Source organism: Cryptotermes secundus, unplaced genomic scaffold (assembly GCF_002891405.2).
Source record: "Cryptotermes secundus unplaced genomic scaffold, Csec_1.0 scaffold1703, whole genome shotgun sequence".
Lineage (NCBI taxonomy): Eukaryota > Metazoa > Arthropoda > Insecta > Blattodea > Kalotermitidae > Cryptotermes > Cryptotermes secundus.
This window is the reverse complement of record NW_019744157.1, coordinates 13,739-30,136: the sequence shown is the minus strand read 5'-3', so window position 1 is coordinate 30,136 and position 16,398 is coordinate 13,739. Positions and strand designations below refer to the sequence as shown.

At 37.7% G+C, this 16,398-nt stretch overlaps 1 protein-coding gene across 1 annotated transcript in view; it reads left to right on the top strand.

Moving 5' to 3' along the window:
- Positions 1-8,046, top strand: part of LOC111874603 (neurexin-4) — a gene marked incomplete at its 5' end in the record, with an annotated part of 78,342 nt that extends 70,296 nt beyond the window's left edge. Inside the window, 2 exon segments of the mRNA XM_023870232.2 lie at positions 3,574-3,711; positions 6,925-8,046. Of these exon segments, the coding sequence (XP_023726000.2) occupies positions 3,574-3,711; positions 6,925-7,115 (329 nt within the window).
- Positions 8,047-16,398: the final 8,352 nt, after the last annotated feature.

Sequence of the window (16,398 nt, the reverse complement as noted above, 5' to 3'; positions counted from 1 at the left end):
ACCAAATCACTGATAGTATCTAACATGCATTCTTTTATATTGTTCCACTGCACTTCAGCATTTCCGCTTTCACCTTCAATTGCACCGAGTTTCTCTTCTAGGGTCTCTTGCACGCTTTGTCTTTGAGCATATAACTTCTCCAAATCCCACCTGGGTCTGCGCTTTCGAAATCCTATAATTTTCTTCAACCTGGTTCGGAACTTGGCAACCAGTAAGTTGTGGTCAGAGTCAATATCTGCCCCAGGAAGCGTCTTCACACCCTTCACACTGTTTCTGAATCAGTGTTTCACAAGGATGTAGTCAAGCTGATGTCGCCTCCAATCCCCAGGTGTCTTCCATGTGTAAATTCTTCTCTTTGGCTTCTTGAACCAAGTGTTGGTAACAATCAGTCCATTTCTTTCACAAAAGTCAATAAGGATTTGACCCCTGTGATTCTGTCTTCCTAGTCCATGTGATCCAACAATATTCTGATATGTTTCATCTCCAACAATGCTATTCCAGTCTCCTAATATGATGCTGTTTGTGTCACCTCTTCCATCTTCCTGAAGAATTTCTTCAATTGTGTCATACACTTTTTCCACTTCATCATCTTCATACTCTGATGTTGGCATGTACACTTGCATAATCAGTATATCCACTGGTTCCGCCTTTAACTTCAGAGCAATAATTCTGTCATTACAAACAATCTTCTTAACAACACTCCTCACTACACTTTTACGCACCACTATTGCCACACCTCTTTCAACCCGTTCACCTCCAGAAGAATACACTGTATAATCACCACTTCTTATATCACCTTGTCCTTTCCGCCGTACTTCGCTGACACCTAAAACAGACACCTCATTCTTCTGCATTTCTGTTTTCAAATTCTCCAATTTGCCTGCTTGATTCAAGGTCCTTACATTCCATGTTCCAATCTTGTTGCCATGATGTTTCTTCTGATCTTCGCACTTTTTCTTGTCATAACGCCTGCATGACATTTCCTCTAGAAACACTCCCCCCCCCAAGATCCGACTGGGAGAGTAGTTTACCTCTGGATTGTTTTGTCTCCAGAGGAAACATCTCGCATACATGGTATCTCTGTTTTTGGAAAGAGACTATCCAGGAAAAGTGATAATGTGGTAGTCTTTCCATTTGCTTTCCACATCGCAGTACAATGGCCGTTCAAACCACTCTGGTCACACCTGTTTCCATACGAACTTGAACCATCTCCTTTGCTCTGTGCTTCAAGTCGCTGCTGATGACGCTGCTTCCGGCATCAGTTTTTGGTGTCTCTTCGTCTGATGCCTACCCTTTGACCTGTCCAGCAAGGGTGGCCCTGCCAATAGTTACACTACCGCTGGTATAGCGCTCAGGGTCCTTGGCATATTCAGACCCCCTCACCACGATAAGGGATTGGTCAGTCTTAACCAAAATTTCATTTTTGCTATAACCTTTAGTGTGAAAATTCATAAGTGTATGAGAACATCACATGGTTTTGAGATTTGAAGGTGGACAGGGGGCCGACATCCATGACCTCATGAGGTGTTAGCTGTTGTCCATGTTGCATATAGAATGCCTGCTAATAGTAAATGTATTTGCAATGCTAGCAGTGATTAAATGTAAAGTACATATCTGCTTCTGAAGATCATATTAAGTACATACAGCTATATTGTGTTCTAATTAATTAGGAACAATAGTTCAGTAGGAACTCTTTGTTTGATGACACTTTAAAGAGACTAAAGTGCTATAGGTAAAGGTAAAGCTATCCCTGTAACAGGCTGTAAAGCCCCATAGGAGTGTGAGAGATCGAGGCTCCCACATCTTCTAGACAGTCAGCTCATAGATGGCGGTAAGGTTGTCAGCCTTATGCAGCGGCCACCCTTTATCCCTAAGGAAAATTCCTTTTTACTCATTTCTGTTAGAGACTGAGTCGACCCCAAGGCCATAGTGTGGCTGGAGGGATTAGGTCAATTGAAAAATCCAGTGACCTCACCGGGATTTGATCCTGCAACCTTCCAGCTTGTAGCATAGTGCTTCAACCAACTACACTACTGTTTGCCCCAAGTGATATAAATATTATTTAAAATTCTATTTCTACCTTGAGGAATACACACTGCTTCACTATTACATTGATTAGTCAGTTACAGATATCTAGTAAAATAACTCATTTATTCTGAAAACAATTAAATCTGTAACATCCAGGAGTAATGTTCAAAGTTACTGAATGTTAAAACCAGTTTGTGCACACAGATGCCACTGCATATGAAAACGTGATGTGAATTGGTAGTAGGTTGAGGCAGTGTCACCGATGAAGATGAATGTAATACATGGTCTGATGATAAAGTTCACAGACTCATCATGGTAAAAGTGCTACTTACCTCATTGCTGAATATCACTGTAGTTGCCTTCAAAGTAATCCCTTTGGGAAGCTATGCATCAATGCCAGCATTTAGTCCACCCTTCAGAAAATTTTGGAACTGGTTTTGTGAAATGTCCTTTAGAGCTGCCATCATATTACTCCTGATATCACTGTCATCAAAATGTCTTCCTTTCAATATTTCCTTTATCTTCGGGAACAGAAAAAAATTAATGGGGCGCTAGATCCAGTGGCTAGGAAGGGTGTTCCAACACAGATATTTGTATACTAGCTAAAAACTCCCTCACAGACAGTGCTCTAATTCCAGTTCTGACATTCTTGCAACAACACACCAGAACACACTCAGAAAGAGACTGCCATAGATCAACACCAACACAGCTGTGAAACACTGATATTCCAATAACATCAAACAATACTGAGGTTTCTGTCCACTGCTGCCATGGCAAGCACACAGTGTTGAGTTTGTGAACTATATTGTCAGACCTCATACAAGAACATGATAAACTAGTATTATTTGCAAACTTTGGAACGCTTGACTGATTAAGTTGGTTATGTATTATGACATGAAAATCTATTGCTAGGTAACAGCTTGTTGAAACACGGCTTCGAGATTATGACAGAGGCATTGATTCCTAGGCAGCACATACTAAAGCGTTTCCGTTACAACGAGTGGTTGAAGATTGTTCCCATGGCAAGGAAAGACATGTTTCAGTGACAACTGCAAAAATGAAGAAATGTACATTTGCACCGAGTGTTTCATATCCGGTCGGCGTGAACCCAGCCTAGGTCGAGAGAATTGACCACAATACAGAATACAAAAGAGTGCAGAAGAGACTGGAGACTGGGAAGTCCTACCAAGTAGTAGAAGTCCAGTCCAGGGACAAGACAGAAGAGGAGAGCTTGGGTACAGGCCTGCTCACCAAATTCATACAAGGAGCATCAAAGAGTGGAAGTGTTGAAGACTTTGTATGTTATTGTTCCAGCAACCTTTTGAAGTGTATTGAAGTATTTATAGATCCACCTGGTGATTGTCCAATAAATCGATTCATCACTCCAGAGAACCTATTAATGACTCGTTGCATTACCAGGATACGTGACAGTGTATTTAGTACAGTGAGGTGATTCTCTGTTTATAAACTTGAGTAGTGGAAATCTCTACTTTTGTTTCAAGGTTTATGGCATATTATATTCTTATTCAACCTATTCCTTCACAGAACCCTTGACTGAAGACTACTGTGGGGTTGAACCTGTGACACATCCACCAGATGTCATAGAAACAAGGCCTCCCCCAGTTGTGGATGAAGACAAACTTAGACAAATATATCAGCGTACTGACTCAGCCATACTTGGAGGTAAGATTGGTGTCCATATTTTGAAATCTGTGCTAAGGCTTGCATTTGTTGTTGAATTTAATAAGAAACTAATACAGTGAATGTCACAGCATATTCGGTTAATTTGGTAAAACTTTCAAGGTCAGTCTTGGAATATGTTTGCTGGTGTTTTGAATTCAGCAGACTGTTTTAATTGATATAAAACTATATCTTGGAGTGAAGGAGTGGAGTGAATTGAAGGAAATGGTCATGGAGCATTCTCTTCCAGTTGGAAGTGGGTTGCATGTGTCTACATTAACTCTTCAGCACTGCAGGACATTTAATTCCTATGCATTCCTGCGGACAGAGGATATTTAAACATTTAAAACCAAAAATGAAACATTTTACTTAAACTGTAATAAATATATAGGAAAAATTGGATTTCTTTTTCTAATTTTCACACTACGTTCAAAAAAGTATATAAAATTCGATTATTCATCCACGTTGGTTTAAAATTATTTTTGGCACATTAAACTTATAAAAATTATGAATAATTATACTGTATTACCTTAGAAATTGAGTTTGGTGTGATAGTTTCAAAAGCATTCCATGCAGACTCCTATGTCACAGCAGTACTCAGTGGCCTTCCTCTCCCTCGGCTTCTGACAAACACCACATCATTTCTGTTCTCATTTGGTGGAATCTTGCTTATAAAATGTCTGTGTGTTAGACAGGGCACTGTGTTGTCTGACAAATGTCAACCCAGCACTTTGTGTACTTCACAAACAGTCCCTCAGCTAACTGATTTCTCAATGACAACTGATCAGTTCCTTTCCTGTTGTTATTCCTGCATATTATCAGAGCATTCAGAACTAGGTATCCAAGAGCCTGTGAAATAGCTTCATATACCATTTATTCATTCTCTTCTTCTCAGTCAAGAAAGAACGAAGCAGCTGGTCCTTCAAATTGACCCCTATCATTGACTGGTTGTAATCCGATACTGAAAAGGGTTTTGAGTACTTCCTTGCCTCCAATTGTAACAGTCCTGGTGTCATGAATGTGGTATATGGGAATCATACTGACGGTTTTTTGTTGCTCCATTTTGTGAGAGAAATGGATCCAGAATGCTGTGCTATATTTTTTCCTCTGTATTGTATATGATTTTCAGTGTCTTGGCTAGAGACAGTGAATTATAGTAATTTTCCATCGACAGTCTGGCCTTGTTTCAGTAGAGGCTCTACTAGTTTCAGAACAGTGGCTGTCGTTTTATCTGTGTCAGCTGAAATCAAGAGGTCATCAAGTCTCATATCCTTGCCTGCTTATACAAGGAAGGACCTTGAATACCCTGTGCTAATGTCATACAGCTCACAAGTTTTAATTCCAAATTTGTATGCCTTGAGAAGTAGGTACCGTTTGAAAGGCACACAGCCTTTCCAAAGTGTCAGTCATTCATCAGTTGAAATATCCTGGTTTGGGAGATACAGTTCCTGAAATTTGTTATTCAGATGTGAAATTACTAGGAATATTTTGAAGTTTTTGTTGGTCTTTCAGAATTACTGATGGTTTCATTGTTAGCAAAATGCAGACATTTACATATTTTTTCCAATCTATCTCATGTTGTAATGGGTCCAAATGCTGGTGTGGAAATTATACTCTTTTTGTGGGAAAATACAACCTGAGAGTAGGTTTCTAAATGATGTCCGTAAACATAAACAGACCCAATACAGCATAAATTTTTCCCTCTGTCACAGGCTTCCATGACCTAACATGTGACCTGATTGATAATTCACATCCGTGTAGAAACTACTCTGTTTATCTCTTTGATTTTTTGACAGTCATGTCTGTTAGTTTTCTACTGATAAACAATGCAAAAAATGTCCACAGTATCTGTTACTTGTTTTGCATTGCCTTGAAGTCCAACACTGCTCATGAAATTGTCCCTTTGTCCCATACAGTTTGCATGTTCTTTCAAACAAAAGTCTTGAGTGACACTGCCACCTTCATCACTACCATCATTTACCACAACATCAAGAAAAGCATGATCATCAAATTCATTGTTACTGTCAAATTCCAAACCTGATAAATTCCTTCTTATTCACTTAGAACATACATGAAATGATAGCTTATAATTTCCTCATATTTTATACCAAAATAATCATTTTACATGAATAACAGCAGTTTATAATAATAACTGACACCACAGCACTAGGCATACCATGTGTGTCGTACAGCATTGATAAGTTAACCAGATACCCCAGTAATGCAGTGTCACTATCAGTATATATATATATATATATGTTGTAACCATTTGCGTATATCATGAACTTACTATTACTGTAAGGCTGCTCCATAGCTCAAGCGGTTAGTCGCTGGCTTTCCACCGTGGTGGCGCGGGTTCGATCCCGGGTCTGGTCGAGTGGGATTTGTGGTGGACAAAGTGGTGCTGGGTCACGTTTTCTCCGAGTACTTTGGTTTCCCGTGCCAATCATCATTCCACCAATTGCTCCAGAATCACCCTCACCTATCATCTGGGGCTGGTGCAATAGGCCAGAAGTGGCCGCAGTACGAGGGACTTAGTCCCCCCACATTAGCAATAAAAAAACAATACTATTACTGTATGAGTGGAATATCTCATCCCTTTCCATGCTAATTCATCTGCACAAAGATATGTTGTAGATAATTCACCTTTCCTGTCCTTGAGAAGGATCTGAAATCAGTCATACATGATCATTACTTACTTACTCATGGAGCTGAGCCCTTCTGGAGGAGCTGCCCATTCTGCAGCTACCCAAGAATTTCCCAGCATTTTATTAAACCAGAAGGTTCATTACATGTTCACAAGAGCCCTTCACTAGTCCCTATCCTGAACCAGAGCAATTCAATCCATATCATCCCATCCTGTCTCTAAGATCCATTTTAATATTGTCCGCCCACGTATGCCTTGATCTTCCCAGTGGTCTCTTTCCTTCTGGCTTTCCCACCAATATCCTATATGCATTCCTCTTCTCTCCCATTCATGCTACATGCCCTGCCCACCTCATCCTCCTTGACTTGATCATTCTAATTATACTTGTAGAAGAGTACAAGTTATGAAGCTCCTCATTATGCAGTTTTCTTCAACCTCCTGTCACTTGATCTCTCTTCGGTCCAAATATTCTCAGCGCCTGTTTCATACATGATCATACTTATACATAATGCTTTTTCACTAAACTGAGACAAGTTGAAAGAAATGAGTGTTTTGTCTCAATGTTTCAGGTATTCTGGCCATTATCTTCTTAGCATTGGTAATAATGGCTATACTGATTGGGCGGTATTTGGCTCGCCATAAAGGGGAATATTTAACTCAAGAAGACAAAGGAGCAGAGTCTGCATTGGATCCAGACTCCGCAGTTGTGCGCTCCACAACGGGCCATCAGGTGCAGAAGAAAAGGGAGTGGTTTATCTGATACGAAAATAAACATTACAGGAGTAAATGCGCTGCTACTGACGTCTGCTTCAACACCATTTTGCAGCCGAGTCATCTCTTTGTCAGAATTAACCAGTTGTGTCTGAATTTAAATAGCCACAGGGCTAAAACTTCCAGAAAAACACTAAGTCAAGAAACATGGGGTAGCTATTTGGCCTTTCGTTGTAACCACAGCACGAATTTGGGGTTCAAAACTCTCAGACAGTGAAAGCCAAATAGTATAATGTTTCTGGCAGAGAAACAGATACTGCATCAGTGACTTTCTATCTGTGCTCTGCATATGAAGTTTGTTTGATACTGACACCAGCAAGTTAAAACATTACAGGTTTTTGATGGACTAATGAGGTGTACACTCATTCTTCTGTAGGATGGAATTGACATCAAATTCTCTATCTACTTGATGAATTAGGAATCCAGCCACTTGAGAGTTACTATCTCATGAGGTAGTACTGCTTGTGTCATATGCAGTGTACTGCTGATATGTTTTTCATTACAAAATCCTTCATCTGGAGCTACATGTCAAACATTACTTGTTTGGGGGGGGGGGATGCACTGTAATTTAAAATTCAAATTTTGATAATGCATTGGATTACAAAAGATATTTTTATGCTAGAATGCACTCTGAAACACCACACTCCTTTTGGGTTAACCTATAGAAAAACCATGCCATGTACTTTAGTCTCCTTTTATGACTTTTCTGGATAGAAATTGCGGCACCATAGCAAAATTGAAACATGCTCTAACAATTTAAGGACATTCCTTATCCATTTTCTAAGTCCATACATTGTTGACACCAAACATCTCTTGTCAGTGTCAGGACCCACATTCTGCATCTGTTTTTGAAACAGATTTTTATTTTGGACTGTCATTCTAATTCCAGCTTCCATATTTAAAATTAACCATATATATTGGGTCCACTTAAATCAGTGCAACAGGACGCTAAAATATAACATTATATATATTGGGCATGAAATTATAAATGTAGCTGCTAAGGGCAATAAAATTGGAACTTAACATTTTAAGTTTAAAGAAAAAGTCACAGTGTATATTCTTACCCATGTGTAGACACAGTTTGTGGGGAATCTTTTGTTTTGTATAATATATGTATATTATTATTAGGCCTCTTGGTATCAGACATCACTGTAACTTAACTGTTTGCTAGCAGGCTTTGGATAATACACTTCATTCATATGTGGTTCTGTTTTATGAACCAGAAGGAGGTAGTGCTTCTTCATGGTGTTTCAGATAAGTGACATATTCTGCTGTTTTCTGTTGTAAGCAAATAAATACTTGTGCGCCTGAGTGTGGATGCTAGAACCAAAATGTTTTATACTAGTTAATACTGTGGTGGAATTTCGAACTTTGGACACAGTTTTATTTACAAGTTTCAAGAAACTTGGTCAGTCAGGGAATGTCTTAGAAGATATGTTTAAAAAAACACATCGTTTTTTCTTTATTACTTTCCGTGACTGACTGAAGAATAAATGTGTGTTATCAAGAAATTAATTCACTAACATAGTAAACTGAATGTTGGGAGTTGGGTCATTAAAATTTATTGATGACTCGAACTCTTCTGAAGTGAACCATGCTGTAAAGATATTTTATAAAGCAAGGTTGTAGGAAAGTCTGCTATGACGTATCTGTAAACAAGGAACTCACTGTAAAAAGCACATAGAACACCTTGTTGTCTGATTTTAAATGTATGTTTAAGGATAAAATAAGTCAGACGCTAACATCTGATTTAACTTCATATATAGCATAGGGAGCAGAGAGCCCATAAATTGGCACATCTACAGACACACAACAGGTGCCAAAGCAGCAGATTTTGACTTGTTACTTATAATTACTGAATGATAGAGGAAAGTAGACACTATTACAGCAATGTAGCAACACTGTTGAACATGTCTGAAATCTCTTTTTACTAATATTTTGGCTCTCATAAATAATATTGGAAGTTGTAGCTTTGAGCACAAATTATAGTTCTTTAAAGAAAAAAAGTAAAGCTATCCATGTAAAAGGCGATGAAGGCTCATATTGTTGAGACACATCGAGGCTTCCACATCTTCTAGACTGTTGGCTCGTAGATGGTGGTAAGGTTGTCAGCCTTACATGCCGGCAACCCATGTTAAAGTTCTTATGAAAAAAGAAGTAGATGCCATTATAGCAATCTTCGCCAGTAGGGGCATTTTTTTTAAAGTAGCTCATGTGCAATTGAAACTAAGATGTCTGATAGTATTATTTCGCCAAAGGCAGAACCTATAGCTAGGTATCAATAGTAATGTCATGGCAAAATCGGAGGTTCAGTGACCTAACTGTGAAGTTAAAATGTTAATTTTGTTTTGGCAGTAATTTTCATGACATTCATAATTTTATGTCGTACTATCCAGTTCGTACAAACCAAAACATTTACTCAGATTATCAGTTGGTATTGTGTGATTCATTCCATTATGAGAAGTACTACAATTCTGTGTACAGTAAACGAAACTGTAATTAGGAGACTAACACTGAAACAAATAGCTAAATGTGCTAATAGAAAAGTTATTCTGTAAAACAAATTAACCTCTACAGCAGATTTCCTTAAATGATTTTAAACTCAGGAAACATTGATAAAATGAGAAACCGGCTCTGATAACCACAGATACAGAAAGAAATCAGATCGTTTCAGTTTTTGAGCAGTACACAAAAGAGAAAAGGGAAGGGATTTTGGAACCTGGGTATATCGAGAAGAATGAGCCTGCACTCCCATTGTTTTCCAAATATGCATTGCTGTTCCGAATGAAGTGTGTCATTTGATAAATATGTTTGCACAACTCCAGTGTTGCGTGGAACACAGTGTGGGAAGTACTGACCTAGAACATCGATTTGTGCACATTTTTGTACTGAATCAAAGGGTCAGTAGTGCTACTAACATTATGTACAGTACAGGGCTACTATAAATGATTCATTCGTTTTTAAAACGCTATATTTTCCAAAGCATTACACATACAAATATGATTGATATATAAAAAGAACTGTAAACTCACCAAGTTTTCTTCACACTCTACAAATGTTCTATGTATGCCCCTTGGGTCACACGACACACGTCCAGGCAGGAGTCGAGCTCGTTCCACACATTTTATAGCATCATCCTGTCAATGGTCATCACTGCAGCATAGATTCGTTCCCTCAGCTCTACTAGTGTTCTTGGCAGTGGTGGTACGTAAACACGATCCTTAATATACCCCCAAAGGAAGAAGTCACAAGGCATTAGATCAGGTGATCTGGGGGGCCAAGTGAACAGAACTACGTCATCCTCACCAACGCGCCCAGTCCAGTGATGCCCAAGTTCATTGTTTAGGTAGCAATGAACATTGCCGATACCACCGCAAAATGCTTTGTTTACATGGGGGTTCTTTTCCATACTCTTTTGAATGCGTGTTGCACTGCTATAACAGACGAACATCTCGCATATTCCAACAAACAAAAACTCTTTTCTTGCTTTGTCGCCCTTTTGTAAAGGCAATGAACTCGTGCTGCCAACTTGTGCACACAATACAAACTTGGTGAGTTTATGGTTCTCTTTATATAACAATCAGTTGTACGTATAATACTTTGGAAAATATAGCATTTTAACAACGAATGAATCATTCATAGTAACCCTGTATTTCATTACAGTAATTTGATGGCAAAATGCATAGTACAGATCACCAGCCATTGCAGTATTGTCCCATAGGGGATATACATGCCTGGTCTGCATGAAGGAAATTGTTAACGTTAAGGGATATAGATTCCTATTAGAGAATTTATTACGAGGATGAGCACTTGTAGATGGATGAAAGGAAGTCTGGCATCACTAATTGCCCTCCACTTCAAACTTTATAATACTCAGTTACAAATTCAGACATGTGATTTACACTTGAACATATGAATCTTGTTTTATTTATTGTAACAAAATATTTTTAAATTGTATGAACAGATTTAATTTTCAGTTTCAAACTTGGTGTGTCTTCCTAAGTACATAAACCTTTTACTACTTTTATTAGAGAGCACGCGGTAGCGTAGTTGGTTGAGGGGCTATGCTACAAGCTGGAAGGTCAAGGGTTCAAGTCCCTATGAGGCCATTGAATTTTTTTCAATTCACCTGATCCTTCCAGCCACATAGTGGCCCTGGGGAGTAAAGTGCAGCCAGCGCGTAAGGCTGACAACCTTACTGCCATGTTTGAGCTGATTGGCTAGATAATGTGGGACCTTCAACTTCTCACAACCCTATGGGCTTTCACGGCCTGGTACAGGGATAGCTTTACTTTTTATTACTACTTTTATTATCGAACTTCCAGGATGTTGGCCAATGGAATACAGTTTCTACAGAGAGTAACAATCACAACTTGAGAATTTATGTGTATTTACACTTTCTAATACCATGTCTGTAATGAAACCACCTGGAATTTTCTCATTTTAATTATCACAAGTAAAGATTTAGTATTCATTACTTAGCATGGCATTAACTCCAATCATGTCTTAGTTTGTAGTGCTTGTGAAGCACCAGTGTGTGTGTTGTGTTCATGAGTAATTGATGATATTTTTAATTACCTCCAGTATTTAGTTAATGGATCTGCTGGCAATATTATGATACATACTGCTGACTGAGATATTTAAAACTTAGCTACCTTTGAGACAAAGAGGAACATATTTTTCTACTTCACATATAGAAATGACTCAGGATTTTATTTTACAGTAATTTTCTGTCACTGTTGTAATAAAATTTTTTATAGACACCCTCTGTCTCTAACAAAAGTAATAGATCTTGATTAGTTGAGTATTTTGTCATGTAATTTGTTTATGATGAGCCTCCTTTTAACAGTACATAGTGGTTCTTCCAACACTTGGGATAATCTTGCACTTACAATGTATTTCTCTTAAATTCATGTCATTTGTTCCTATAGTGTCAAATGTGACACATGTATGAACTATTAACTGCACGATTTTCATGGGCGGAACACATTTTAAAAATGTGACCCAGGAGAATGTGCATACAGCAAACTGAACGTCCTGAAAGTGAAAACTGTTGAGTCAACATTTCATCTTATCAGCATCATTCAGTAGTGATAACATCTTGGCATAGTGGGAATACTCTTTTGTTTCAGTTTGTTCTTAAGGCACATCTTTGTCCAAATATAGTAGCTCTGATATTCATAATGCAGGACTACTTACCATTGATAATCAGAAGTGGATATTGTGAGAATGCGGAATGAAATTTGTCATTTGAAACATAAAATATAATGTACTGATTAAGATAAATGTGATGGATGATATGTGTTGGTGCATCTTGCCATACAAAAAATGTATTCTATACTAAGATCTGTCTCTAACTTTTATTTGATTTGGTAAGTTTACTGATGTGCAAAAAAAAATATATATATATATTAATGTGAGTTGAAATGTAACAGCCACGACCAAAGTGTAACATTTTGTAAGCTGCAACTTAGAACTCCCATGCCAGATTTCAGAGGAAAATTTATAGCAGTAGAGGAAATTTCTTTCAAAGAGTATAGACATAACACTAGTTATATTTTGTGTAGGGTCTAGAGTCTTCATTTAGGATTAAGTGGTAATTTTTGTTATGGAACTCAAAAGCACATTATTGTTACCCCTACAGCTATGATATTTTTTGCAGTGTTAGTAACATTTATCTGAGTGTGTTTACAAATGTAGACAGTACTGCACATTCCAAATTGTCTGGTACGAAAATTAAGAACATATATATCATTAGAATTTAAAGGATGGATAGACATTTTGATATGACAGTGATTCTTCTGATGTGGCTTTATTGATTCACTGGGAATGAAATGTGAATGACTCAGGTGTAGCTAAGTTTTAAATTGGCTTGTGACCATGTATGTTCTGTAGCCATCACATTCAGAGCAATGTACCATTTTAGTGATTGTGTTAATTTTTTTGTTTACAGTTATTTGTGGTATTTTTATATAATGGGCAGTGTGTATTGATTTTACTTTTGTTAACAAAATACATTCTAAATTAATGACATTATATAAATGTTATATATGTATATATTAGGATATAGGCATAGGATTAAGTCCTGAGGTTCTATGCAACCTAAGTTTCTGTTTTTATTTTAAACCAAATTTTATTTAAGATATTCGTATTATATATATATAAGTGGGTTTTCTCATTTTAGGAAAGCATATTTGTGGCTTTACAGATTTTACATTCCACATACCTGTTTTTATGATTCACTCTTACATTTCAGGATACCTACTGAAAAGAGATGGTCTTGAGTTTTTTAGCTTACATTCTTCAGTTATGACAAAAAGTGACAGCTTGATTCAGAAGTATTACTTTTGAATTTGTAGTATAAGTTAACACCTTTGCATTCAGAAATGAAGGTATTGGTGCGTCATAATTTTAGTCATGTTAAAGTGAACTGCAGTTAGTAGAGTCCAGTACCTGATAACACAATTTCAGGTTAGTGAATCTCTTTGAGCTTTAAATCTAGACCTTATTGCAGTCCACTGTAGATAGCTGTCACACTGTCTGGTATTTAATTCATTTATGAGGTAAGTTTATAGTTTGATGAAGGTGGCATCTCACTTTACCAAGCCTTTTTATTAATAAAGGTTACATTTTTCTTATTGTGCTAAGCTTGAAATCTTCCCTTCATTTATTTATCCAAGATACAAAAATTGTGGAGAATACAGCAAAGACCAATTTCTTTTTCATTCCTAAATATAGATTCTGTACAGGTAAAAGTAATATGGCAGAGTCATGACTGCCTGTGTGATTGTACTTATCATGGCAGGTTTTACTGCACATTTCCTTCAAAGTAATTCCACCAGTGTCACACACTCTTACCAATCCTCTTCTTTCCTTTACACCTTCTGCTGACTGTGAACTACTTAAAATTAACTTCTTTCGTGGTCCAGTCCCCATACCACAAATATTTAAGTATTAATAATAAAGCATGTATCTAGTAAAGTTCATTAAATACCTTACTAAAATTCGTTATAGAGCAACATAGTTCATACTTTGTAGTTATTCCATGAAATACCAACACACCAAAAAGTAAAATTTACACTTCCAACATTCTTGTGATCTGAGGATTATTTCTTGCACTTTGAGAGGGGCAAGTGGCTGACACTTGTGACAGGTTAAGTTTTGCAGTAGACTCTGAAATTTTTATATGAGTACATTATCAAAGGAATTATTAACCCCTCAAGCGTGTGCGACACACCATATGCATCTGCTCAGTTACATGCATCTAGCATGAATTTAAGCGGGGGTATTTAAATCCCTCCCGGTGCTTTATTTTCGCAAGCATGGAAGGTTTTGTGCAGACATTTACCTCAATATTTTTAAATAACGAAATCGCTCTTTGAAAAATTCCAAAAAAATATATTTACAGTTGATTTTTATAAATGTGTGCTTACATTTTGTCAAGCTATTTTTTTCCCCAGCTCTCCATATCCAGTGTCTAATAGTTGACCTTGGTGTGGTATTGCTCAAAACGGCGGTCTAGGCCGAGAGATGGCGTCCCTGGGCAGTTTTTACACCTGTATCTGGTTTGTTTTCTCTTTCCATTTTTTGTACACACCACAGACCTTCCAACTTTATAAGTTTCGGTTTTGGGATCGTCTTGAATGAAATGCTGTCCCGTCAATCTTGTACATTCCATGTCGGTATCTGAAGGACGGCCTTTGTGCTTTTCTAAATTCTGTCAATGGGACTTTGCTAGGATCTTATTCACTAAGTTTATTCTGAATAACAGATGATCTTTCTTGTTACCAGCCTTGCAGTACAGAATGTAAGCATTCAACACTGCCGTATTTACTAAGTGGTTGAATTATTTTTTGTACCACACTTTTTCCCTTGTTTCCTACTAAAATACATTCTGAGGTTTGGTTTCTGAATTCCCATCAGCATAAGCAAACCTAGGAATACCCTAATTTCATTCGAACTTGTGAGAACCCACCTTTGAAATGTGATTTTATTTTGCGTCAGGGGCAAGAAACTGTCCCGTCAAAACAAGTTACGTGACCGATATGCCATGGGGCTCTGCTAAGAGAGTGTCGCAAGGCAGAAAAAGATAACAAATTCATAAATATTGACACAGGCGTCAGGCAACTTCGACCACTAGGTTTGTAACATCGTAAATCAGACACAGCTGCTTTGTCGCCAGTAAAAAAAAAATACCGAGACACACAAATAACAAGCATTCAATGAAAGTTAGCTAACAAATTCTCTCTGAAAGCAAGTCGGAATGTGAGTGGGAACAATTCTTTCGTAAGCAGCAGACATCAGATGCTTTGTAGCAAGCAAAGCGAGTAAAAATTACCACACACAAACAGATAACGAGGAATGAAAGAAGTCAGCATTAGCTCACATATACATTCACTGGAATTACATACATCAGAGCGTAGGCATTAAGAATTCTTAGTGAAAAGTTTGGACTCAACATATGGGACGCGCACGCTTAGAGCATGGGTTTGAGCGGATGCAGATGTTTTGCCGCACACGCTTAGGGATTTAAATGGCTCCGCTTAAAGTCACGCTCAAGGGGTTAAAGAGCTGCCCTGTATCATGCTTTTCTCACATTGGTGGTAGTGACTTGACAACACCTGTAAATCAAAAAACCACTGAACAAATTAAAAAGAATTGGTTGTGGGACCAAAATGTATGACAAATTGCATCACAATCTTAGATTAGAAGCCTCAATAGGTATCATGTTTTTTCATGGAATGACTATTGAGCAGCATTAGAATGTGTTTGACTTGAGGTTCGAATGGCATCGAGTATCAAGGTTGTGGTCTTTTGGAGTATGACACACTATGTGGGTTGATAGCTGGAGACTGATTAAAAGGAACTTGCTTCCTTTGTCTTCAGGATAACTACCCAGAATGCTCCATAACTGTTAAGAGTATGCACCATTGAATTCTTTTAATAACATTGATCTGTATTAATGACATTTTGAATTAAATATCATTTTCTAAATTTTGGTGTATATCTTATAATGTGATAAGGTGGAAAATTGAGACCTAAAATGAGTAGAAACAAAATGGCGGTATTGTCAAAAATTTAAAAGTGCATTATACCTCCATGGTGATTCTAATATGCGAATACAAATTCTCGATTTTGTTGTACTTGCATCAAGCCTGGCCATCAAAGAATTGTTGAATTGTATCTGGGTAGTAGTCGATGAGGTATCAGGCACCCTGTAGTGCTCTAGTCGGCAAAGTGGCACATCTTGCCAGCTACGTTCTTTACCGACT